At 52.8% G+C, this 25,304-nt stretch overlaps 1 protein-coding gene across 11 annotated transcripts in view; it reads right to left on the bottom strand.

The window, feature by feature from the left end:
- Positions 1-25,304, bottom strand: part of MPRIP (myosin phosphatase Rho interacting protein) — a 57,178-nt gene that overhangs the window by 14,978 nt on the left and 16,896 nt on the right. For 4 of the 11 annotated variants that reach the window (XM_032447633.1, XM_032447632.1, XM_015876574.2 and 1 more), the window contains exons 4-16: positions 20,962-21,113; positions 18,999-19,083; positions 15,269-15,470; positions 13,701-14,214; positions 8,325-8,466; positions 7,745-7,861; positions 6,829-6,885; positions 6,630-6,698; positions 6,361-6,450; positions 6,133-6,242; positions 5,216-5,254; positions 2,133-2,718; positions 1,308-1,424 (exon numbers count right to left, since the gene is read on the bottom strand). In XM_032447633.1, the coding sequence (XP_032303524.1) occupies positions 1,308-1,424; positions 2,133-2,718; positions 5,216-5,254; positions 6,133-6,242; positions 6,361-6,450; positions 6,630-6,698; positions 6,829-6,885; positions 7,745-7,861; positions 8,325-8,466; positions 13,701-14,214; positions 15,269-15,470; positions 18,999-19,083; positions 20,962-21,113 (2,280 nt within the window). Of the gene's footprint in view, positions 1-1,307; positions 1,425-2,132; positions 2,719-5,215; positions 5,255-6,132; positions 6,243-6,360; positions 6,451-6,629; positions 6,699-6,828; positions 6,886-7,744; positions 7,862-8,324; positions 8,467-13,700; positions 14,215-15,268; positions 15,471-18,998; positions 19,084-20,961; positions 21,114-25,304 lie in introns of those variants that run through there. The other 7 variants (XM_015876575.2, XM_032447635.1, XM_015876585.2 and 4 more) reach the window with 5 other exon arrangements.

Here is a 25,304-nt window from a genome sequence, read left to right as displayed (position 1 = left end):
ACTCCTAGGTCAGAGCTGGGGACACTTCTTAGTGCAGCAAAGGTTTGCTCAACTCCCCTGCAGACCTTCCCTCCCTGTACCAAAGCTCTAGGGCCAACCTCAGCACAGCAGCACGATTTCAGATGGATGCAGCACCCAGCTTTGCAAGACACGTCCTGGAAGGAGGTGCTCTCTGCACCTCAGACAAACCTCACTTCTGACCCATCTCACCCAACAGCCCTACAGATGCTGAATCTGCTGTACAAAAAGGGATGGGGCTGTCCCCCTTGCACTGACTTGTTTTCTAGCTCTGTGCCATTTTCTTCTCCTTCCAGTCCCCAAAGACTTTCTTCCAACACAGCCAAGTAAAAACAGCACTCCTCCCTGCAAGCACTGTAGCTTGAGGGCTCCAAAATGAATGAATGCATTAGTAGTAACTCCTCCATGGAGATCACTAGTTAGGAAGGCAAGCTGTTTGGGCTGGCTCCTCTGACTTTGCAGTTTCCTCAGGGGAAAATTTCTCCCTTGAGAAACAAACAAGGATGTCAGGTTTGCTGCCATGGGAGCACAATGTCACTTTGGCCCAAAAGGGGCAAGCAGATCAAATCCCCAACCAGCAGAGCCAGGAGTGCCCCGCAGGCTTCTTGCCTTCTCTGAAACACAAGCGCTCAGGGGAGGAGCTGGCAAAAGCCCACTATTTGGAGATGGGGAGGAAAGGTTTCCCAAAAGATTCTCCCATCTCTTTTGCCAAAAATTCCAAAAGCCTTCCAGGCTTTCCTGAGGAAAGGCATCTTACAAGACAAGAAACCACTAAAGTGCACCAAGACAGCAGCCAGGCTGTCCTGGTGTGAATCACGCTCTGCCCAAGATGACGCCTCTGCATCTGCTGGGTTTGCTATGGAACAACCACACAAATTCCCAGGCCAGGAGAAACACAGGGCCATGAGATGCTTAGAAAGCCTTATGTCAGTCCTACTGCGTGACAGGAACAGTTGGGACCCAGGAAGGGGGATCAGAGCTGCTGCAAAGGCAAACATAGTACAGGGTGGACAAGGGATGGGCTTTGCTGAGTACCTATCTATAGCTTTTCCTGGGGAATTCAACAGGCAGCATTAACTCCTGCCTGCTGCAACCCAAACCATATGTTTTGGTAAGCAGAAAAAACTTTTAAATCGACAGAATTAGCAAGTTTTCCAAGCAGGTCAAATCTCTTGGAGCCTGCTCAGTACTGTGCATCGCCATGAACTGGGGTGCACCCGCACCAAAGCACAGCGGAGTCCCTTTGGCGCAGGGGAGGATGGGTTTCCCTCTCCTCCCAGCTCTCCTACCTGCAACACGTAGCCCTCACGGGCGCTCTGCTCCCGGCCCAGTGCGACTTTAAGTTGGTCCTGCAGGTGTCGGTTCTGCTCCAGGAGCTCCAGGGCCTCCTTCTGCTTCTGCTCCAGCTGGAGGGACACGAACAGAGACAGAGTCTGGTGAGCAGGCAGGGGCTCAGCCACCAGAGCGCGGGGCTTCCTGCTGCACCACTCTGCTCTGCGACCAGGATTTCATTTTAACAGGCAAAATCCCTCCCCCTGAAAGAACTGCGTTGTACTCAAGTTTAATTTGTAAAGTTCAGTGTGGCAAAGGAGGAATGGCACCAGCTCGTGCCAGGCATGGCCCAGGCAAGTCCCACCCCAGTTCAGACTGGCGATGCTCCTGATTACTCTGTGCCTGCACCCTTTTCATTCTAGTTAATACACCTCAATCCTGACTAACAATGACCTTTGTTACACCACACGTGGACCTCTTCCAAGCGAGCTGAGCCTCCTATTCTTTTCCTAAAATCTTGAGATCATTAGATGTAGGCTCACAAGAAGGGAACCTTTGTGGCACGCGCTCCAATAGCTGCAGAGGCACGCAGAATTAAGAGCTTAAATTTAAGAGTCTGGTTAATATGCCTCAGTTGTGCTCGTCTCATTAGAGAAAGGCAAGGTAACAAATGCCAGGAGCATCTCTGTTTGGTGCAGGCTGAACAGGGCAACAGGGTGCTACCTGCAAAAGCAGCACTAAGAACAGGGCATGGACCCTACAGCATATCCCTGCCCACTGTTCTCTCAAAGCAGGAATAAACACAGACTTTTTTTTACCCTTGCTCAGGCTTCCTGCTTTACCTCCTTCTCCAGCAGTGTGGTCAGGTGCTGCTTTGCCAGCCCCTCATCCCGGTCCTCAGTGTGGGCAAGGTGCAGGGGAGCAATGGGGATCTGCTTCTCCTCCCTCAGTGGGGTGGTCTCCACCTGGTGCCACCGCTGCTCGATCTCCACGTGGACATTCTGTGGTTTCATGTCCACAGGGACAGGCAGGATCCGATCCACCTCCATCTTCAGCGTCTCCTCTGGTCCTGTTCCATCCACCGTGTCAACCATCTCGAAGCGTTTGCGCCGCTCCTCACGTCGCCGTGCCCTCTCCCTCTCCAGCTCACCCGGGTCGGTGTCGGCGGTGCTGCTGTCCCTGCAGAAGGCGGAGGTGCCACTCTTGGAGGAGTCAGCGGCATTGGCGCGCTCCTGAGCCAGGGCTTGCTGGATGGGGCGGAACTCAGCCCAGTCGAAGGTCTTGGATCGCCCTTCTCGCCGGCGCTCCCGTGCACGGCTCCGCTTCTGCTCTGGGTCCAGCTCAGTTTGCTCCGCGTCCGGCTTCTCGCTGGGCTTTGGGCTGGGCTCAAAGGATGAGCTTGTTTTGCTTTTCTCCTCTGGTAGGGAGCTGCGGGGACAGAGAGAGAGTAAAAGAAAGCATCAATGGGTGCTCAAGGCATCCAGGCATTTCCATGCATGCCTTCAAGAGCTGAGTGGAGAGGGGCTGCCAAAGCCCAAGCCAAAGCCAGGTGTGTGCCCCCCTGCCCCTCCATCTCCCATCACCTCTCGGGCACAGCAGCCCTTCCTCAGGTTGTGCCAGCGTGTGAAGCCACAGTGCAAGCGGCCTTAGGGAGTGGTCGATCCCAATCACACTCCTCCTTGGCAGCCACTTCAGCACTGGCAGTGGCCCCAAACCACCCTCATGGGCTGGGAAGAGGCTTCAAGTGCTCCTCCAGCACCTGCCCACGAGCACAAACTAATCTGCATGGCCACACCGTGGGCGAGCAGGGAGGATGCCACCAGTCCCAACAAAGTCAGCCTGGCTTCAGCACTGTGAAGAACCACAGAGCAACTCTAAGATGCCTTTGGTAACTGGGGCTCTGTATTCCACAAGCTCAGCAGAGTCAGGCTGTGAACAGAGTGTAAAACTTCTCCGTGCCACTACATACAATGAAGGCACATATCTGCCATGGGTGCCACAGTTGGTGCAGCAAGGAGTGCAAGAGTTACACAACACACCACAGCCATCCCCCAAAATGCCATTTTTCAAGCAAGGAATGGCTTTCGGTGCTGAGTTAGAGGGTTGAGAGGGGAGACATACTCGTCAAGCAGGGAAAGAGAACAGGGGAGGGCAATACTGATTCCAACCTACAGGCAGCCCGTGATGCAATACTAGCTCATTAGAGGCAGACATGCCAGCCTTGGAACATGCAGATCAAAATTAAAATGAAGAGAATAGCCACGTGTTAACCTTGCGGAGGAATCCTCTCCCAAGAGAACAGCAGGTGTTTGCTACCAGGATCCCCCCAGATGCCTCCTGCAGCACAGCCCTTGGGCCCAATGTCCTGCACAACCACGGGGTTCCAGCACAGCCCAGCTGAGCTTTCCAGAAGGGCACAGGGAGCAGAGCCAGAGGGCAGCTGTCTGGGCCCTTCACTGCAGGCAGATCAATGCTCACAGTGCTCCACAAGCACATGCACACCACTGGGCCCAAAGGCAGCAGCACAGAAGGGCTCCTCCAGCACAGAGATTAAACCCCGCTCCCCAGAACAAAGACTGGAACAGAACCACATGGGTCCAGGGCCAGTATCTTCCAATGCACCTCCATCCATTTTAACCACAGGCTCAGTAGAGCTGGGTTTCAAAAAATTCTGGTAGTCACAGGCTGAGACCAGCTTGGAGATAACTCCTTCCTCAACAAACCCAAAGGCACCACGATGGAAAACACACTCCATACCCACAAGAAGATGCTGCACGACTCCAGAGCACACTCCCAACCCAGGTGCTCAATGTGCAGTGAGTCAGTGATTACAGCTACATTTTAAGTAAAACAGAGAGGAGATAGAGTCTTAAAATGGAGAAGAGCAGTAGGAAGAAAAGGAGTCCTGCCGCCCCTCAGATGTTGCTGGGGAACAGAAAGGACATTGCTCTGAACACCTCAAGGAAGAAGCCAGAAGTTGGACTCAATGATCCTTACAGGTTCCTTCCAATTCCAGATATCCAAGGACTCTATGAACCTCAGCATGCTTAAAGGGCCATCACTGCGTAATTAGCACCTTTGCAGATGGCAGGGCAGAGAGCAGGGCAGCACCCACCCCCTGGGGTGCTGCCACACGCTAGGATATAAACAGTAATTAAGACTTGAGTAACAAGGAAGCACACACTGGGCCCAGTGGAGACGTGGAAGAGGGCGATGGGAGCCAGCAGCCCCATCCCAAGCTGCTCACAGGGTGAGGATGCCAACAATGCATCAAAGGCACCCAACGGGCTGTGCTACATTGCGCTCACACCGCAGCCCAAGGGCTTACCAAAGAGCCCTGGTGCACGCAGAGCTGCAGCTCAGCACCCTGTCTCAACCCCACGTGCACCCCACTTAGAAGCAGCCCAGTGAAAAACAACATGAGTGCAGCTATAGAGCCCTCATCATCAGCTCGGGGTTCAAAGTTGCCTTCTGTTTATGCAGCGTAACAAGTTACTGCATGACTGGCACCCAGACCTTCTCTGTGCAGTAAAGCCAAGTCAAACCACACCACGTGGGCTCAGAGAAGCAGACGGTGAGCACAGGAGCACCGAGATGCAGTAACCTGCTAGGCTATGCACAGACATGGCTCTTTAAAGGCTGAGAGGTCCCCTCAAATTTCCTTGGTCTTCATCTTCACGTCTAGTCACAGCAGAAGGTACCAGTGTGGGGGAATCAAGTGTCAACACCAGGTTGCTTCTTCCCTTCTTTCTGGCTTTTATTAAAAAGAAAAATAAAGGGGGAAACAAAATAAAAGTAAAATAAGAAAAAGAAATGAAAACTGCAGAACTTCCCATCCGAGGTGCAGAAAAGGAGAAGCATGCAGTGAATCACAAGATATACAAACCACAACATGTTAATACAGGAGAGAACACAGTTTTCCAACCTGGGCTTCAGCACGGATAGTTTCAAAGAGAAGTTTTTCCTGGGATTGCATGGAAATCAAACACACAGAGGAGTGAAGAGAGAGGTGGCTTCCCTGACATCCCGTGAACCCACTGGAGCTTGGGAACAGGTGCCAAGCAGGGTGGGCATAAGGGCTGGAGCATCCCCAGCCAGTGGAGCCAGTGAGAACAGCCATGCCACCAAGGCAGGGGCAAATCTGGCAAAACCCCACTGGCTGCAGCCACAATAAGGACAGGAGACAGTGAACGCCGTGTCTGTGTCTGGGAAGCCCATACGAGCGTGGCTGGCATGGTTGGTTAGCTGTGAAGGGCTCAAACACCCTTTCCCTGCAGCCTCAAGTGCTCACAGCTGGTTCGCAGGGAACCAAGGGGCCCCTTCCTCTGGCACTGGTGGCAGGAGGAGACATGGATATTGCTAAAGAGCAAGGGGAAGGAGCTGCTGCTAGCTGGAATATCGGAAGGGAGGCGGTTTGCTGGATGGAGTTTAAAGTCTATCAGAGCCAAAGAGCTTCTCCTCCAGCCCTGTGACCCACAGCGGGGCCAGGCAGCTCATGCTGAACAGTAGCCAGAGGAAAGGGGGAACCCAGCACAACTGAATCCAAGTGGTTTCACAATACCTGGTGGGAATCCAGAGGAGCCTTGATGTAGGAACAGTATTTCATATTCCTACGCACAAATTAAAGCCACATTTTCAACTTTCTTTGAAAACTGCACCCATAAGAGCAACTCAGCATTACCAGCATCCCCACAGAGCATATCCACATCAAGCCCAGAGAGGGGGATGTAAGAAAAAGCCAGAGCTTCCAGGGGCAGGCAGGCTCAGAAAGAGGAAAGCACAGGGACAAGACAGAGCTCCTTCTGCAGAGCAAACCAGTGTAAGGGCCATGACCCCCCTCACCTCGTTACATCAGGCGCAGTGGTGGGGCGAACGTGCTTCATGATGGTCTGAATCCAGTTGCGGCGGATGCCAGACGTCATGGCAGAGAGGGTGAATTCCCCTTCCTTCGTCTGAGAAGAGCAGGGATCAGCTTAGAGCCCTGGGCTGCACCCACCAGCTCCTTCCCGCACACCCCACAGCCACCCCAAGCACCCAGCACTGAGCATCCCTGCCCCACACTGTCCTTACGTGGATCTGGAAGCCGTAGTTCCGCTGAACTGGGTACTCAGTGACGTCATAGCACGTTGACAAATCAATTTCTCCATCCAGGTCTGCTGCCTGGAGGGAGAAGCAAGAGGCAAAGGATGCTGTAACTCACAAATCTAAAGCACCATGGCTCTGTGCAGGAGGTGCAAGGTAGTGTTTGGTGAGATGTGTTGTAGGGAGACAACAAGCAGGGCTATGGGGAGCACAGAGCCCGGACAGCAATGGGTTTCACCCCACAGAGTGACACCTACCTCCTCTGCCACTGAATCCCGGTAGTATCTCAGGCTTTGGTCAGTCAGCACAAACCAGTGCTTCTTCCACTAGGAAACAACCAGCACAGGGGAGTTACCAGCAGCCTCTCCACTTACAGCGGGAAGCAGGAATCCACATGTATGAAGCCTGCCCAGGCCACAGGCACCCTGGAGGAGGTGGGAGCTGCCCCAGACTCACCTGCCCATCCTCGTACTGCTTTGTCAGCCAGCCCTTCTTGAAGTTCAGTAGGTCGGGCTGCAAGGAAGGACAGAGGCAGTCAGAGTGGCCACATCCAGCCTGGAAACAGGCAACAGGGTGATAAAACCCAGCACAGCAATCAAAGGAACCAGCAGTGGTGAAGCTGGATCATTACACTGTGTGGGGGCTAAATGTCTGCAAGGTTTTCTTGCACATCATATGATGTGTACTGTCACTTAATATGCACTTCTTGCACCTTTTTAATACCAAGAATATTGAAGTCATTCTTGTCTACATGAAAAGCCCCACAGAAATGCTAAGCTACTGCATTTTTTGAGAAGTCCTTGAATAAGAGCTGTCCATCCATGAAAAATGTAAATACCATGTATTTACAATGGCTAAGTAATCCTTCTCAGAGATTAGTGTATTTATTTTGTTCCTACAAAGAGCGGACAGAGAGAAAGAAGGGTGTTCTGTGCTTGTTTTGCACTGTTTGCCTCCAGGTCTGATGAGCTTTTGGAACATGCAAATGGCAAACCTTGTTCTACTAATACTGACTTGAAACTGCACAAGCATTATGGAAGCACTGATGGAAAACTGGGCCACGTATTAGCTCTCCTTACCAATCCAAATGCAAACTTGGCTTGGTACCCATTACTTGAATATAAATCAGTCACGAAGCACTGCCTGTGTTTTAATTTCTGCAGCAGTAGAAAGGAAGAGGCAAAAAGCACAGCTCCAAGTCCCAGCATTAGCCACATCTGATTTGAGTCAAACACAACAATCTGCCCCAAGACCAACCACAACGGATGCCCTATGTGTTGGCTAAGAGGAGAGCTGACGAGGAGATTTCTATTGGAGCTGCCTGGAAAAGGCATCCACCCACAGGGCAGAGGACACAGCCCCGGTGGCTCACCGTCATGGAGGACTCTGTGGACCTCCTGTCCAGTGACTTGGCCCGGCGGTGCGGGGACAGCGGAGATGCAGACACGTCCAGGATGGAGCCCATGGCTGTCCCTTCACACGTGAAATCCTGTGCAGACAGCAAAGCCTGGGTCAGCTCAGAACTAGGGCAGCAAGTCCTGCTCCCTGGCTCATGGCACAAAAACCCACATATTTTGGGGGCACATCAGACTCAGAACAAGTGTCAGCTCACTGGCAAGATCTTTTTTCAGGCTTCTCAGGGCATAAGCTGCTCCCAATACACCTAAGCACAACTGGGACTCAGCACCGCCTGTTTCTTTTGTTATTTCATGCCATGAGAATGTGTCCTGCTGTGCCAGATCTGACGTCTCTCTCTTTCTATTCCAGAGGATAGAAAAGAGACAACCTAATTTTCTGCCCTGACCTGCAGCCGGGCCAAGGGAGCAGAGAAGTGAGAAGCAAACCTGCATGGGCTGAGCCAGCAGCACTGCTCTGCACATGATCCCACTGTGCTCAACCCAAACCCCAGCACGAGGCCTCAGGGGTGCCACAGTTGTATGGAAATTGCTTACTCGTTTCCGTGGGAAAACCCTCTTCTCACTCCTGCCCTGCCGCGTCTCACTGGAAAGGGCAGCTCCTGCTGGCACGCTTGTCTCCATGTGCTCTGCATTCTCGATGTCTAATGCCTCAAATTTCTCAATAACCTGAGATCGCCTGGAAAACAGAGAGAAAGGGGAAGGCAGAGCTGCTTAAAACGTGGTTTGTGTGGAGCTCCTAAGTCCCGATGCGCGAGGGCTGCTCGAGGTTGCTGCATAACTGCTTGACTCATTGCTCCTACAGCCTAATGCTGCAGCTACCAACAACCTGAGACCACAGCACAAAAATCACACCCCACTGGGAGCTGGGCAGCTCCACGTCACCCTGCATGTATCCTGCAAAACATCAGCCCACACAGGTAATGCACCAAACTGGAGCATACACAGGTGCATCCAGCCACAAGTCTGGACATCCTATGTGGGCATCCCCTGCAAATCCCATGCCCCCTGCTAAAACTGGCCTGCAAGGCTGCTGGAGGGAGCAGGAGCACACCTGGCCCCTACCTGCAGCTGGGTCCCCTCAACACATCACAGCACCCAGCTCTCCCAGGACAGAGGACTACAATGGAGCAGCATGCACCCTATAGCAGGATGCTCTCAATAGGCAAAAAACAGGCTTCTGCAGGTGGAATTAGAAGTGCTATTTCAGCAGGCAAAGCTGTCTGCTGATCCACAGGAGTGCAAATGACAGAATTCTCTAAGGACCTGCTGGTCTCAAATTGGCACATCCAGGGGTCTGGGCAAGAACCAGCCTCTGGGCTTTGAGCACAACCTGGGAAAGCAAAGCAGTAACCCATACCCAGCTGAGCCCCAAGCTGTGAGGTTTCAATTCCCATTTGAACCTCCCCAAAACACTCAGCCCACAGAGGATCTTAAAACAGCATCTGGACACCTAAAATCAGGAACCTTCAACGTGCATGAAAATCATAAGGGCAACCACACGAGGGAAAACAGGTCATCCAAAAACATTTTTGTTTTAACACTTTACAAATAATAATAATTAAAGAAAAAGGAACAGCAGATTAAAACTTAAAATAATAATAATAAATTAAATTAAAAACCATGAGATGTTTTGTTTTAAACTAACACTGCACCAAATCCCATCAGTCGGGCACATTACAAGCACAGCTCAGCTCAGTGGGAGCTGCTGCTCAGAGCCAGGATGCCAGGAGCAAGGAACTGAACTGGGCCGGGGAAGGGGGAGGGGGGGCAGCTTTGCTTCTTAAATTCACATCTCTAATGTTTCTGGGGGAACATCTGTTCAGCTTCTGCTGCCTCCCAGGTTGCAGAGTGGAAGCAGACAGATCCCGGTGCTCATACACAGCTCTCTATCTCCCCTGGATGTTCTGCTCAGGTGAGATGTGTGTCACAGCACCCAGCTCACAGAGCACTGATCCACAACCTCCATCACCAACATGTGGAGAACTGTTTTGGAGATGACTTTTTAACCCAGCCATCCCCCTTTTCACCCCGGCCCAAACCTCTGAGACTCAGTTTAGGAGGGAGGAAGAGGTTCGTGAATTAACGTTATCTGTGCCCTAACAGATGAAGGCCTGAAGAAAAACAAATCAAGAGAAAAAAATAAAGTAAAAACAAAACAAACATATAAACAAAATCAAAAGCAGGTTGATTTCTCATGAAAAGGGGCTGCACCACCAGGTTGTTCTACGGCTTGAGATTGAGATGAGATGGTAGCGAAGCAGGCGAAGTAAAGGCGGACACGTCACACAGCAACACAGCAGGAGAAGGTGGAGAGCAACAAGACCTGGAAGAAAACAAGGCTGGAAAATGAATGAACAGAAGAGGAAATTATTTATCCGCATCTACATACAAAACAAAAATCAAAACCATTCCAGTAATTCGTCATTGAAAAAGGAGGAGGGAATTAAAAAAATAATTAAATAATAATTTAAAAAAAAAAATCACTGCAACCCAATCACAGCCCCAAGGGTTAATGTCATTCTGATCACAGGAAAGAATTGTGGGTCCCATCAGCTCAGTGTTTCAGAGAGGTTACTGTGAGGGGTCCCTGGGAATACAGCTTCATGCTGCACTGCAGGCAGGGAGGGATGGAGCGGCTGGAAAGCTGTGCTGCTGCTTGGTGCTGCGCTATGGAACTCATCCCAGGGAGCTCTGCTCATCTCTGCAGGCTGCTTATCTCTGCCAGTCATGCAACCCGAGCTGCAGGTTGAGGCTGTTAGCTGGGGTGGTGTGCAGGGGGAAGGAGAGCTCTCACGGCCAACAAGCTGTCACTGAAGCAGTGTTCTTTGACTGGAGGATAGGGCTTATTTGTAGTGGATTCATTCATTATTTAGCAGCAAGAGAGACAGTGAGCCTCAAGATGAGGAATTACCCCCAAAAGTACACAAAAACAAAGAGGATAGTTCTAAAAGGAAAAGAAAGCTCTGTTTTGGAGAGCAGGCAGCCCTGTCTTTGTTGCAGCAGCATCCAGAGCAAAGCCTTACATCCCAACAAGCTCCAGAGAAGGAATTTTGAGAAAGAAAAGTAGCTTTGCTGCTTACTGAGGTTAGAAATACTCGCCAGCCCTTGCTGCACTTTGAGACAGTAGGATCCTGCCAGCACAAGCAGAGCATGGGGGCAGCTGGAAAAGCTGCATTTTCAGAGGCTGCAGCGCAGGAAGCATGCAAGGAAAGCCATGGGAGTGAGCTCCAGGCTCCTGCACCCCGAGGACACCCCATCCAACACCAATGCCCCTCCCCAAAGCTTCCAAAGCTGCAGAGATGCACCAAGATTTATCCCTGCTCTGCTGACACACAGAGACCGGCATCCAAACACAGGATTCAGCTTGCAGCTGCCACAGCCCCTTTTGCTGTGCAAAACAGGCCTCAAAACTCATCTCCGGGGTTTCCAAATTGCTGCCTGGAAACAGCCCCATCTTGCTCAGGGCTGGGATGAGGAAGCAGGGATGTGGCTTGACCCCTGTGGGCTGCAGAGCTGCAGCCCCATCCTGTGTGTGCCAGCAGAGGGAACTCGTACTCCATAGACCCCCACGTGCCAAAATCCCACAGATAAATCCTGCTCAGGGCTGCCTTCTGATGCATGTTTCAGAAGCAACCACGAGCTCAGACGTCTGCATGGGGCGTGGAGTTAAGTGCTGGGAATAAATGATCAACGTGGAATATTTCCAGCACAGTCATGGGCATCAGTCACGTAACAGCTCTTCCTATGGGGAGACAGGGCAAGAGCCTGAAAAACAGCTCTATCTGGAGCTCAGACCACAGGTGTGTCACTCAGGATGGAGTACTGGGTAGTAACATAGCTCTTCTCCATCTGTAGCTCTGATGCTCCCGTGTTGATTTACAGGGGGTTAAAAGGAAGTGGGAAGAAGGGACAAAAACACCCAGATAATCAGAGCAAGCCCGTCTGGCTGCATTGAGAGTCCAAAGGCAAAGCTGAGCCATGCCTGGTGGTGCCCATGGGGTTCATGCATGGGCAAAGGACTTCAGGCAAACGTTCACAGACGTGTTAGTGGGTTACTGAGGAGGAGGATTAGGAATAGTGCAAAACCTGGAGGGAGAAGCAGACCCTGCAGCATGCAAGTGCATTATTGTTTTTGTTCAACCTTGAAAAACACAGCCTGAATTTGGAGGGGGGAGAAAAGAAAATAATGATAGGAATCTGTGAACTCAGTGAACTCGTGTTTATAAAGCAGCCAAACCAAGGTGAGCAGGGCAGATGGGAGCTCTCTGTTGCGATGCTGACCTGCCTCTCTGTGCCCTGCTGAACCCAAGTGGACATGGGTGCCAAATCCCCATGAGCCCCACAGAGCTGCATCCATCACCCCCAGACTCCACACCCTGTGCTGAACCAGGTTCAGTCCCATGGGTACAAGACCCCCCTGCTCCTGTCTCAGTACAGCTCTAAGAAATAGGAGATGTTTTGCCCATTTAAATTCAGCAATACATCCCTGCTAAAGGCCCCAGGAGCCCAGCTAAGCTGGTTGAAACAGATTTTCCCCAGGAAAAGGCACCTGCCAGCAGAAAGTACGTGGGGCTGATGTTAAAAAAAGGCACTACCTGGCAGCAGCGTCCTCTTGCAGTCCCCACTACCTGCATGCAAACCTTCCTTCTCTGTCCTGCTGGCAGGTCCCAGTTTCCTTTTGGCATGCTAGAACCCAAAACTGCACAGTGCCCATGGAGGCTGGAGCAAGTGACTGTCAGCACTGGGGACTGTGCAAGCAACCACACAGGGACACAATGTCACCCATACCTGAACCAACATGCTACAAGATGAGCTTATCAGCCCTTCCCTGCCTGGCACCCTTTCCCTCTGAACCCTCAAGGCAGGGAGAAATACAACCCTGTGCCCTGCTCCTCTGCATGCTGCCATTGCTGGAATGGGTTCAGGAGAGGCAGGATCCTGCTGCCAACCCACAGCACGGGCACAGAGCTCCCACACCTGCTCCCAGCTCTCGGATACCAGGTTGGAAAACAGTCCTTTAGGGGCTGTGAAGAAACAAACCAGCAGCGCTGCTGAAATCACACTAGAGAGAACATGCCCAGAGGAAAATCGAGGCGAGAAAAATCAGACTGGCAGATACTCCTCTTGCCTGGGGCCCGTCTCCCAGTTTGCTCTGCTGCCCTCATTGCACCAACACATCTCTCATCCTTCACCTCACCCAATGAGTGCTGAGCATGCCTGCAGATGCCCTCCTCACCTCCTCCGCACTAAGCTTGTTTACAGCCCCACACCCGACTCTCCTCTCCCAGATTAATGCCGTGACATTTTGAAACCTCTCTCAGCTCATTAAGCAGTTGCATAACGCACCCAGCTCTAACACTGTTTAGAGAGCTAACCTAATTAATGGTGCCAGCTGCCCGCATGTGCCATGCCGGGGAGGGGATAGGGATGGTGGGCTTGCTTGCAAATGTGGCATCCAAATGTCACCAGGCTGACATCCACTGCTAAGGCCACTGTATTGCCTGGATGGTGTGGATGGGCAACGTGGTTGCCCCAAAATCCACAACTGCTGCAATGCAAAGGGGCCAAAGTAAAAGAGGGAAGATTTAGGTTAGGTGTTAGGAAGGAATTTTCTACTTGGAGTGCGGTAAGGTGCAGGCATTGCTGCAGAGAGTGGTGGGTGCCCCATCCCTGGAGGTGCCTGAGGCCATGGGTGGGCCCTGGGCAGACTGATGGGGGCAGCCAGCCCACAGCAGGGTTGGAACAGTATTGGCCTCAAGGTCCCTTCCAACACAACCTTTCCACAATTCTATGATTCACAACACAGCCTGCCAACACAACCCTGCATCCAGGGCTGCATTGGGGAGGGCGAGCCCAAACCTTGCTGATGCTGTGAGCATGCAAGAAGGAGGTGAGCCACTCATCCCTTACCTTCTCTCATTGCCAAAGAGCCGGGCCACTTCTTCTCTCCCAGGGCTACGTGCCCGGGTTCTCCGCTCTAGCCGCTTCCTCTCCACCTGGAAGGCCTCACGATTACTGATCCTAATGGCCTTGGGAACGTCGGCCAGGGTGGTGTACTGCCGGCTGGCTTTAAAAGAAAGGGGACGCCCCGATTTTTCAGCTCCCCTTCCTACATCTCTGCTGGAGTCCTTGTGCATGGGACAACTGCTCTTCGAGTCCAAGGAGTTCAGAGAAAAGCTGTGAATCACTCTGTCGCCTGATCGGGTACCTGGGGAAGGAAAGGGCTGGGCATGCTCCTGTGAGGGCGATTTGGGATAACTGTACCTGTTGTTCGGGGTGCTGGGGCTGGGTGGGCTCGGTGGTGGCGGCAGCTGCTGCTCTTCCAGCTTCGAGTCTTGCTTGGTCTTCTCCAAGGAGAAGTAGCCGCTCTCAACACGAGTCTTCCGCCCACAGTCTATCCGGTCCCCATTCATGGAGCTCTCATCTAAGGGACAAGAAAAACACATTCAGTTTCAAGTCTGAGTTTTACTTTTAACAACAACAACAACAAAAAGGCCTTGATTCCAAGCAGGAACAATGCAGGAAATGAGAGCAGGGACAGCCTGAGCCCCCCAGCACCACAGGCTCTCCCACCCTGACCCCAATCCCCACCCTTCTGGCCTGTGCAGAAGGGAAGATGCTTGCAGGGAGCTGGCAATCCTGAGGGCACAGGACACCTCAAGGGCTTACAGGATCGCAGCACAGTGTGGGGTGGCACAGTGTTCCCAGGTGGGGACAGCACGAACATTCACGCTCTCTCCCATTAAAAAGCATAAGAAAAGTGTGAATTCTGGCACTTTTCACTTCTGCTTGGTTTTTGATTCAAAGAAACTTAGTAGGCTTAATATAAGCAGGGAAACTTCTCTTTTTTGAGGGGAAGCTTTGTGTGAAAGCCTCCACCCATTCCCACCTCTGTCCCTCCAAGCAGTAGCCACAGCTCCAAGGAAACACAACAGATGCATCAGTCTTTGCACCAGGGAGCAGGAAGAAAGCTGCTCTATTCTGCTCCCATCACGCAGATAAAGGAAACTTATCCTCAGCCCAGGGCAGGAAAAATCCCCAGCCCCTATTGTTTCAAGGAGAACAATACTGCAAACCCAAGGCGCCTTCCATGGACTAATCAGGGAGACCAAATATAAACAGGGCCCTGCTGCAGGGGCAGGATGAGGAAGCAGCACTCAGGGCTTGGCAGCCCCCACGCCCCTTGGGCAGCCCCAGGGGGCCACAAAGGTGCTATGAAAGCATTTCCCTCTCTTCATTTTCCTCTCTGTGTAAGGACAGGTGGACCTCAGGAGCCCTCTGTATTTTAATGTATAAGCTTATTCTTACTGAGCAAATTTGCACTGTTGAGACATGATCTCCATCTCAGAATGACAAAATCACATGGCTGAGGTTGGCAGAAACCTCTGGGTCCACCTGCTCTAACTCCTGCTCAAGCAGGGACATTAGAGTAGGGTGTCCAACCAGGGCAGGGCCACGTCCCGGTGGCATTACCTTACCTTCCTTGTTGTCCAAAATGGGATCCTTCAGGGAGCTGGCAGCCCCCTGCACCGGGCTCTGTGCTGGGCTGATGCTGCCGCCTGCATCTCCTGACTCTTTGCCCCTCATTTCCTCCTGCCACAACGTGGACTTGGTGGTGGGGACCTTCTCAGCACTGGGGATGTTGCTGCTGGTCACAGCCATCTTCGCAGGGCCAGGCTCCTGGTGGGGACAGGGAACAGTGGGTGAGAGGGGCTCGGTGCCCAGGAAAGCCCTGCCCTTTCCCTGCACATTTACAGTAGTAACACTATCACATGATAAAAAGCACAACAAAATAGAGCAGGCTGTGGCAAGTGAGGATAAGCCCAAATACAATAGCCACAAACACAGAAAAGAAGGAAAAAAGCTGCTCTCCCTTATGAGGGGGATCTCCAGCAAGAGGTACACTCACCTCCGCTGCCAACCATTAATGAGGTCTGAGAAGGGGTGGCTCCCAGCTCCAACCCTTCTCATCACTCAGGTGCATTGCACACACCTGAGCTCCCCTGGGTTGGCCCTGCCTTCCCACCAGGTGCTCAATCACTGCTTCAGGTCCTGACAGCATTTCTACTCCAGCAGTTTTAGGCAGCACTGCAGCCTTGGTAACTGAAGCAAAGAAGGCACAGCCTTGCCCATGTCCCTCTGTGTGTGCATCTGTGTGTCCCCGCTTTGTCTGCAGGCTTCACAAACACGGAGCAGCGCCAGGTCCACGTGCCAGCAATGAATTTGCTCAGTGTCATCATGCAGTGTCAGAAAAAAAACCCACCAAAACAGAAATCAAGCTAAAGGATACTGGATGTAGAAGAAAATTAATTCCTTGCCACTAAGCAGCTGCGCTCTTAATTTGTCACAACCGGTTTGTTATGGGCCAATGATACAAAGTAGAAAAACCATCCAGCACTGCAGCCCTCTCGGATGCTTCCACTGCATAGCAGGATGCTGCTTTTAGAAAGGAAAACACAGCGTTGCATTGAGGTTATTTCAGACCAATTCCCATCAGGATAAAAGCATGGCTAGCTGCAAGGGGCTGCGTGCATTGGATGGTGATGGCATTCTGGTGGCTCCCTGTAGCAGCCCAGGTTAGATGCACAGCAGCTTTCCCAGCTCATGTGGGGTTTGGCTTTGTTCCTTAGCAGATGTTTTGCTCTTGTCGTATCAGCAAATGACCTCAGTATGGAAAAAAGTCCCCTCGGAAATTTCATCCTAAAGGAATGCAGTGTTGGAGGTAAATGATCCGGAGGGCAACAACTCGCTGGAGGTGCTGCTGCTTGGAGGGGTCGGACATTGCCATGGTCCTTCCAGCCTCAGCCACGCTCTGTTCATTGATTCAGAAGCCCAAAGCTGATCGTCAGACATAGATCTTTATATACTCCTTACACACGCCCACGGATAATTATTTGTAGATATGTATTTAATTAGACACAGAAATGAGGGCCAAAAGGCGCTCTATAAACAAGCTGCGCAATTAACTCTTTGTCTTCCAGAATGAATAGCTCAAAAAGGAGAGTGCCCCAACAGCATTAGATCCAGCCTCCAGTTGCAGTAACTCCACAGCGTGCTGTCCTTACACTCATCTCACACAGCCTGGTGCAAAACAAACCCAAAACAGAGGGCAGCACCTCCAACCCCACATTTCAGCCCCAGATCACGCCTTAGTTTCCCAGGAGCTGAGAGCAGACAGGGCAGCACGCTCCTCCTCCCCTGCATGGCAAACAGTGAAAGAGAACCCTGACCTATTTCTTCTAAGACTTCAAGCTGATTGCAAAGTAAAGGTGAAAACAACTCCAGCATTGCATCCGGCAACCCCTGCCCAAACTGCAGCTGTTGCTGCAAGCTTCACTTCCCAGCTTCACAGCTTCACTCGTGTTGCCCCCACCACAGCATTCAGCAGGGTGAAGGTGCAAAACAATGGGGCAACCTGAAATTGAGCCTTGTGCCCCAGGAGCACAGCCAAGCCCTGATGTAACAGGGAGAAGGAAAACGGCATGGGAGTAAGAACAGGCAGAAATATCCTAACTATCTTCTCTTTTTTGGTAGTTGTTAAATCACAAAGGTGTCCATCACTCCCTCAGCAGCTCTCAGACATGATCCGCCACCGGATTAGTGTGCTGCCGCCTTTAGAAAGAAATCAGCCTTTCCCCACCAGCACAGGGAGAGAGAGCTGAACGGCAGCCAACTTCAGGAGAAGCCATTTCACAGAGGGGGATTTGGGGCTGGTTTTCTCCCTGGCATTGATTTGCTGCCTGCAACGGCATGATTTGAGGGATGAAGCAAAGGTGCTTTTACATTTCCCTTCCAGATCTGCAGTCTGACCACGAGCACCCACAACAGTAAAGCACCCACCCAGAGTCAGGTCCCACACAGGCTGGATTTGTAAAGTGAATCTGAGCTATTTTCCAGTAGCACCGCTGCTGTCGCAGGGCTGGGAGCAATGGGATGCTCTGATGGAAAGAGAGCTGCAAGCAGGATGAGGTTTGGGGCACAGCATCCCATGAGGTTGTGAGATGCTGTGCCCCAACCCAATGTGGGAGAAGCATCAGCAGGCTCCATGCTCACCCCATCCCCAAGCACATGGGGAGTCAGGCTGCATGCATGGGGAGTTGCTGTCCTCCCCACAGTCGCTTCCCTTATTTGGTGCTCAGGAGCTTGGATCCTGTACGGTTTCCAAGAAGTTGCCATGGCGATGAAATGCAACCCAGAATGATGTTTTTCTGGCTCTTTGCCCCTTTCTCCTCCTCTCTCTGTCCCCCTTCTTGAACCCAGCCTGGGTTTAGTGCTGGGCTGGGCTCCATGCCCTGCTGCACCAGCTCACTGGGCTGCCCCAAATGCGGCAAGACTGAGGCCAAACAACTCATAACATGCCACAGAGGAGACACCTCCCCTGCAGCATCACTGGAGCCAATGCTCAAGGGGCTGTGATGATCCCATCCCTTGGCAGGGAGTGCCTCAGTCTTCCAGCACAGTGCAGAAAAAAGCATCATTTCATCTCATTATTTCTGTTCCTACTGATTAAAGTAACTTTATCTCGTGGAGTGGTGGAAACTTGATTTAAATAGGCACCACACACAGCTTTGCATGAAGACATCACTGTGCTGGGGACCAGAAAACTGGGGCTCAGGGGAGCCCCAAGGTGGTATTCCCTCCCTGACAGCAGCAGCCCCACAGAGGAGCCCAGCACCCAGTCCCTGCAAAGATCGGATGGCCACAGAGCTGCGGCAGTTCTCAGCCCCAGCAAAGGACAAGCGCAGCCTTGGGGTCACGTTCCCAATCAGTGGGATTCTCCCCCACTCTGGCCATGTGGGAGCTTGGCAGGAACGAGTGAGTCACGGCCGGCCCCAGTTTTTACCATTTATAGTCAAAGCCAGCACGAAGCCATCGCTGGGTCCCTGGAGAGCGCAGCTCCAGCCCCCGGAGCTCCCAGCCCGTCCCAGGCCTTTACTATTTTCCTTTCATTTCCATTATCTCTGGGGTCATCTCCAACAGGGTAACCGGAGCCCGATGGAATTTCATCCTACTTCTGCCGAAAAGGCCCCTTGAGCGGTCAGCACCTCTTCCCAGCCCCCTGGGAACACATGGCTTTGGGACAGCACGTGCAGGGCTGGTGCCAGGAGACTGAGTGTGCCCTGCTGATCTGGGGAAGGATATGGACTGGGAGCAATGCGCCCCAAGAGAGAGGGAGAAGACCAGGACGCTGTGTCTCTCCGGGGTTACCTGTGGAGTTGGGGGCTCTACCTTCCTCTTCTTCTTCTGGTTCTGCTTGTTTGTCCTTGGGTAGACTATCAGCATCTCCAGCCACCTGTGGGCAAAGAAGAGCAGCAGGTGAGACGTGTGCTGACAAAAGCAGGCAGGACAGGAGTGATGCTCGCTCCCAGGTGTGGGGTGTAATCAGCAGGGCACTGTGCACCCCAAAGGTGCTCCCTGCACTGCAGGCGCTCTGATCCCATCATCAGGGAGACACAGCCCCATGCACTCCAGGACAGGATGCCCATAAGCCAGCCCTTTGCTTCCTCCAGAAACAGCCAGGGAGCAGCAGTCCCCATACTAAACCCCCACACCCAGAGGTTGGTAATCGGGCTGTCAGTATTTCCCTGAGCTAGAGCTCAGCATGCAGAAGAACTCAGCCATCTGAGCTGGGCTGGGGTACCACCGTACCCAGCAACCATCCCAGACCTGGGAAAAAAGCAACTTGCAGAGCAGGGCAGGAGGGGAGGAAGGACAGGGAACAACTCCTGCAAAGGCTGCTTTGGCTCAACACCACTCAATGCAAGAGAGAGGTCATGGCCGAGGGTGGCACCGGGCAGGGATTCAAGGATCCTGAAAGCCAGCCGAGAGCTCCGGAGAGACCAGAGGGCCTTCTCCCTTCAGAGCTGCTAACGCCAGCACGCTGCACACAATGCACTTTTGTCTGAGAAAGAGCAGCATGAACTCGGCACTGTGAAGCCCATCCCGCACATGAGCCTCTCACTCAGGGCACCCTCCCATGCCTTCCCACAGCTGCTCCTGCATCTCAGAGAGGATCTGCAGCGCTGGGAAATGCTTGTGCTTCAGACTTCCGTGCTCTGCCCTCCTGTTCCCCCCACTTCGCACGCTGCTGCTGTAAAGCGCTTTGAGATGACCACATCAAGTGGGTTTTGGTTAAGCAATAAATGCCAGAAGCATGCAACAAACGTAAAACAAATTCTCCCCGAGCTGGGGAAATCTTCCTGTCGTGCTGCAACTGCAAACGAAACCCGCCTGGCTTGAGCCCAGAGCGGGACTGCTTGGGGATGATTAATGCTTGCAGTCAGGAGCAAACGCGCTGCTTCAAAATCTAACGCCGGGCCAATGAGCAATAAATCAGCCCCACCTTGCTCTGCAATGCTGCTTCCTCACACTGCTGGCAGGATGGGAACAAAGGCTGAGCTGTGAATGGGAGCGTGAGGAGATGGAGAACGCAGCAGGGCACAAGGGACCATATTTTGGGGTATAATCATTGCACCCACCCAGCCAGCCCCCCTCTGGTGTCACTCTCACTCACAGGTCTCAGAGGAGTAGGGAAATTTTGTCCCACGACAACATTTATGTGAGCGAAAGCCCAAGTTCTTGCCAGAGAAATGCCTATCTACTAAAATGGGAGAGTCACAATCAAGGAAAGTGCTCAGAAATAGAAAGTGTTCCAATGGGATGCACCAGCTCTGCTGGTGCCAGGCTGGGAAGCACAGAGGAGGTACCATGCCTCAAGATGCATCAGGAAGATGGTGTCTGTGGATGCTTCTAGATCAGCATCCAGCACTTGTGAGTTGGAGAATCGACCGCCATGTGCTCATTTTAAGTGGTCTAAAGTGACCTAGGAATGGTGGTCTTCAGAAGTAGTGAGCAGCTTGGGAGCTCTAGGATCTGAAGCTCCTCAGTCACTGGCTCTGCAAGGTGCACATGGCAGATGTCGGAAAGTCTCATGGCACAGCATAAAGGAAGGACTTAAATCATCCACTCAAGCCACTTCTCATGCTCACCCCATGAATCTAGCAGCTCAGGGCTTGCTAGCACTCCTGCCCTGCTGCAGGTGGAAGGGACCTGCCAGGCCAGAGAGCAGGAGGGGGAAACAAAAGCCAACCTTGCCAAAAAGGAGGAGAAGAAGAGGGGAGCTGAGCGCCAGGCAGCACTGACAGCCAGCCCTGGGTCTGCCTGCACTCACCCGCTGATGATCTCCTTGTTCTCAGCCCGGATGAAGTGCTCTTTCTCTGGTGTTAGGATGCATAAGGAGAATTTCTGCCCTGTGCGGCTCTCCCCATCCACCACATCCGTGCACTGGTTCATGTTGATGGTGCCCTGTGGGAGGGTTGTAGGCTGCAAGGGGAAGGAGAAAGGAGATACGTGAGGAGATAGGAGCAGATGGGCACATGCCTTAAACCTCTCCTGGTGGACAACAGGATCCTAAGCAACCGGTGCTCTGTCCACAAGCAGAGCTCTGCCCACTGAACTTAGTGAAACATGGTGATTGGGAGCATCTTCCCCAGCCAGCCACTGGAACGCTCTGCAGGGACATGGCATGGAGGGGACCATGGTTCAAAAGCACAGTGTCACCTCCTGGTCTCCCTGCCCCAAGGGGATGAAGTTAAGCAAGATGAGTGGTGGCCTCCCCAGCCCGAGGGGACACGGAGGGACTTAGATCAGTGTCACTGCTGACAAGAGCTGACAGGTCCATCTGGAGCAGCATCAGCTCATCCGATTTACAGTGGCTATGCCACATCCCTGCTGTCCCCATCTCCAGCCTGCTGTGCCCTGCTGCCAGATATGGTGACATGGGGGTCCCCCCCACTAACAGCAGCTGTTTGCAGGTGAGCATGAGCCCCAGACAAATTGGACAGTGGGACCCCTCTGAGTTGCACATGGCACGAAAGGAGCACCCCACACAGCCCCACAACCACCTCTATGCCCCAGCAAAGCCTCCTCTCGTCCTCCAGATGGCCAGGCCAACAGGGAGATGAGTTTTTGGCAGATGCTGGTAAGATTTTTACCATGGAAACAGGCTCCAGCAAACCACCTCCAAGAGCAGTGTGAAAAGAAGAGGTGACCGGGAGAGCTGCAACAGCCCCATCCCACAACCCAGGGAATTCAGCTGGTCTCACTGAGACCCCCGGCCCTGGTTTATCCATCTGCAGCTATGGGAAATATCCCTGTTTCACCAGGAGAAAGGCTTTCCCCATGGCTGTGTCCCCAGATGGGTCAAGGAGGGAGTGTGAGTACCCCACACAGGGAGCTGTGGTGCTGGGGTGCCCCCATGCTGGCATGCCAATGGGACCAACCTTACAACTGGGATATCAAAACCTCTTATTTTTGGTTGTGAAAACCAACGTCACCATCCACAAATCCTGCAGGGGGAAGGGGAAGAAAAGCTGAGCGCAGCCCAGAAGGTCTCCAGCTCAGCCCCCCCTGCTCACGGCCACGGGAAGTCAACTCCTAAGAGGATTTTTTGTCTTAGACAACAAAAATAAAACCCTGCTTTCCGGTAGCTATAAAAACCCTACGGAAAAACTTTCTCCCAGCTCCAAGCGGAGTCTTAGAAACGTTTTTGTCTCCCTTGCCTTCAGCTGTGCCAAGACCTCCAGGACCATGAACTCTGCACGGCCGCGTGGGTCCAATCCCTTCCCCACCCACAACCACAAGGAACACAGCCAGGACAGGGGGGAAAAGGAGCTGGGGCTGGCTCTAGGAGGCACCCCTACACCTCACAGCTCTGGGCAGGAGATGGAACCTGACAGACAAGCAGCCTGGCTCGCTTGGGATTTAAATTCCTTTACATCTATTTCTTTCTTTCTTTGCTGCAGACACAAGCACTCTGAAACCAAGCAAGATGCAAATGCTGCAAGGTGGAAGCATGCACCAAAGGAAATGATACCAAGAGCACGGTCAGGATGCAGCCCCCTGGGCAAAGACAGAGCTCTGCTGCAATACCCGGGTAGCACCTGAAAGGAAGCCCTAAATTCTGTGCCATGGGGAGCAAACCCACGAGGCTTTGCACTCTGCTCATGTACCCACTGGAACCAGCAATGCTCAGAGCCAGACCATGCCCAGCATGGCAAACCTGTGTACTATGCACTCCCTATCTCTTTCCTATGGTGTGTGAGGAATGAACACGGAGGGGAACACAACAGAAAGGAGAGAAAGAGGGTGCATAAACCTCTGAGGAGCCCTGCAGAAGAAATCCCAGCCTTGAGGGCACAGTGTCCGTGCCCACGCCATGTTCCCGGGCCGTTACACAACGTCAACTTGGTGAAATCTGGAACATAACCTTTAAAGAAAGGCGATGGGGCAGGGGGAGGAGGAAACCAAACAAAAGGGACATTTTACTTTCTGCCAAGAACCAGGAGGGGAAAAAAAAGAGAGAAAAAAAAAAAAAAGAAAGAAAGAAAAATCCCCACCATTTGTCTATCTTGCATGGCAGGCTGGTTGCCTTGGCACCAGGGTCTGGCCGGCCTGGAGGGAAGATGGGGGCTGATTGCTCCCCACGGTCCTGCTCCTCCGTGAGGGCCCCAGTGCAGCACAGGAAGGGCTCTGGTGTGGGTTTGCTCTGCTCAGGCTTCCAACACTGCCCCAGATTAGCAGTAAGTTGGGCACGCCTAAGGAAGAGCATCCAGGCTGCCTCCATAAATGCTTCTTGACAAATGTTAATTCTCTGAGCTAAAATATTCATGAGGGTGGCTGCCGAGGAGCAGGCTGCTCATCCACAGTGCTCTTAAGTGCTCTGCAAAGGGAGCTGCTAAAAGCATTGCCTGTCCCTGATGCTCAGCCCCATGCTCAGGGTGGGAAGTGAGCGGGACACGGTGTGGGATGGAGCAAGGCACAAAGCACTGCAGGCTTCCTGCCACTAGGCACAGAGCTATATCAATGTGGCCACAATGCAAGCGGAGTTCTGCTGCGGGAGGATTTTATTACACTTATAGATCATCCAGCAGGCAGAGAATCCTAGATTTACACCAAGGCAGATGAAAATGACCTCTCCAAGTTTCTGCACAGGACACATGGGAGCAGCCATCCATCAACACAGAGCAAAGGTTGTGCTCTCCCTCCTGCACCTCCCTGTGCCCGGGAGCGCTGCCCATCCTCTGCAGCTCCCAGCCACGCACCACTCCAGCAGGTGGGCAGGTATCTGCTTTCAGCCACCTAAGCACACGTTTCTCACCTGCAGCCTGCCCATATGGGCAGATATTGCTTATAAAAGCTGCTGAGAAACCTCCAGCAGGCTCAGACCTCTGAAATCACCCCCTCAAGGAACGTGCTCAAAGCTCAGAGGATGAGTGTGCAAGCCCTGTGCACACGTATCCCCACACACCAGGCTCCTGTACAACACTCCCAAACCTTCACCAGGAGATGAAACAATTTTAGCTCTGCTTTCACCAGGCGGAAAGAATTTTCTTCCTCCCCCCGGAGCAGTTTGGGGAGGGGGCACAGCACAGGGATTGGGCAGGAGAGTTCAGCCAGGGGCCACTTCTCCATAGAACTGGTGTTTACGTCCACCGACAGCAAGTCTAAACACAGAGCAAGGCCATGAGCCGGCTGTGAGCACCCTCGGGCTCCTCACTCACCCAGTGCCATGCACCGACCCTACAGGCACCCAGACAGAATGCTGGGGACCACACATCCCCTCCACATCCCCATCCCCAGTGGGCGCCTGCCTGGGGAGCGAGTGCCGGAGCGGAGTGGGAGGCTGGAGCTGGCTTGTCCTGGCCTTATAAGGCGATTCTTGCGCTGTGCATGCAGCTCCCAGCTGCTCCCCACCCCAAAGCGGGGTCTGGAGCTGGCAGCCAACTCCTCGCCTGCCTCCTTCCTGTTAACCTCTTTCCTGCTGAAGAGTCTCTGAAGGGTCATGTATGGCTGGGATGGCCGTACTCTGAACCTGCAGGTGAGGACACAAGAGTCAGCATGAGAAGGGATGGTCGGTGAACGCCCCTTACCCACCTGGAATGGTCACCAGGTGGTTACCCATGTGCATCTCCATCTCCAACCCTGCTGGAGGGGAAGGACAGAAGATGCAGAGAGCATCGGCATCACGCTGAGGACAGAAGTATGGTCACAGCTGGACTGTGGGTTGAGTGGAGGCTCTGAGCTTCCTGCAGTCACCTTTCATGAACCAGAACTTCACAGAGCAAACCAAACTGTGGTCAAACTCCTCATCCCACAGCCCTGCCAACACAATCCTATCTTTACGCCCCACTCCCCTTATGACACTGATACACGACGAGGGCAACCAAAGTTTCAAATGCAAAATGCCCTCCCCTCCCTTATGAGAAGGATTGGGGGAGGGCAGGATACCAATCTGACCCCATCTGTGTGCAGCTGCCAGCATGGCATCTCCCTGCAGCACAGGCACCCAGTCAAAAGGGAAGGAACTATCTGTGGTATTCAATGTGCTGTCACGGCAATCAGCCTGACAACAAAAACCCAGGGAGATCGCTCCCCAGGACCCAACAACACGGTAGGGGGTGAGAAGCTTGGAAGAGAGGAACGCAGCTGTTCTGGGGGGTGGGAGGGAAAGGT

This window comes from Coturnix japonica, chromosome 14 (assembly GCF_001577835.2).
Source record: "Coturnix japonica isolate 7356 chromosome 14, Coturnix japonica 2.1, whole genome shotgun sequence".
In the NCBI taxonomy this organism is placed as follows: Eukaryota; Metazoa; Chordata; class Aves; order Galliformes; family Phasianidae; genus Coturnix; species Coturnix japonica.
The sequence above is the reverse complement of the archived record's forward strand: the minus strand, read 5'-3'. Positions and strand labels throughout refer to the sequence as shown.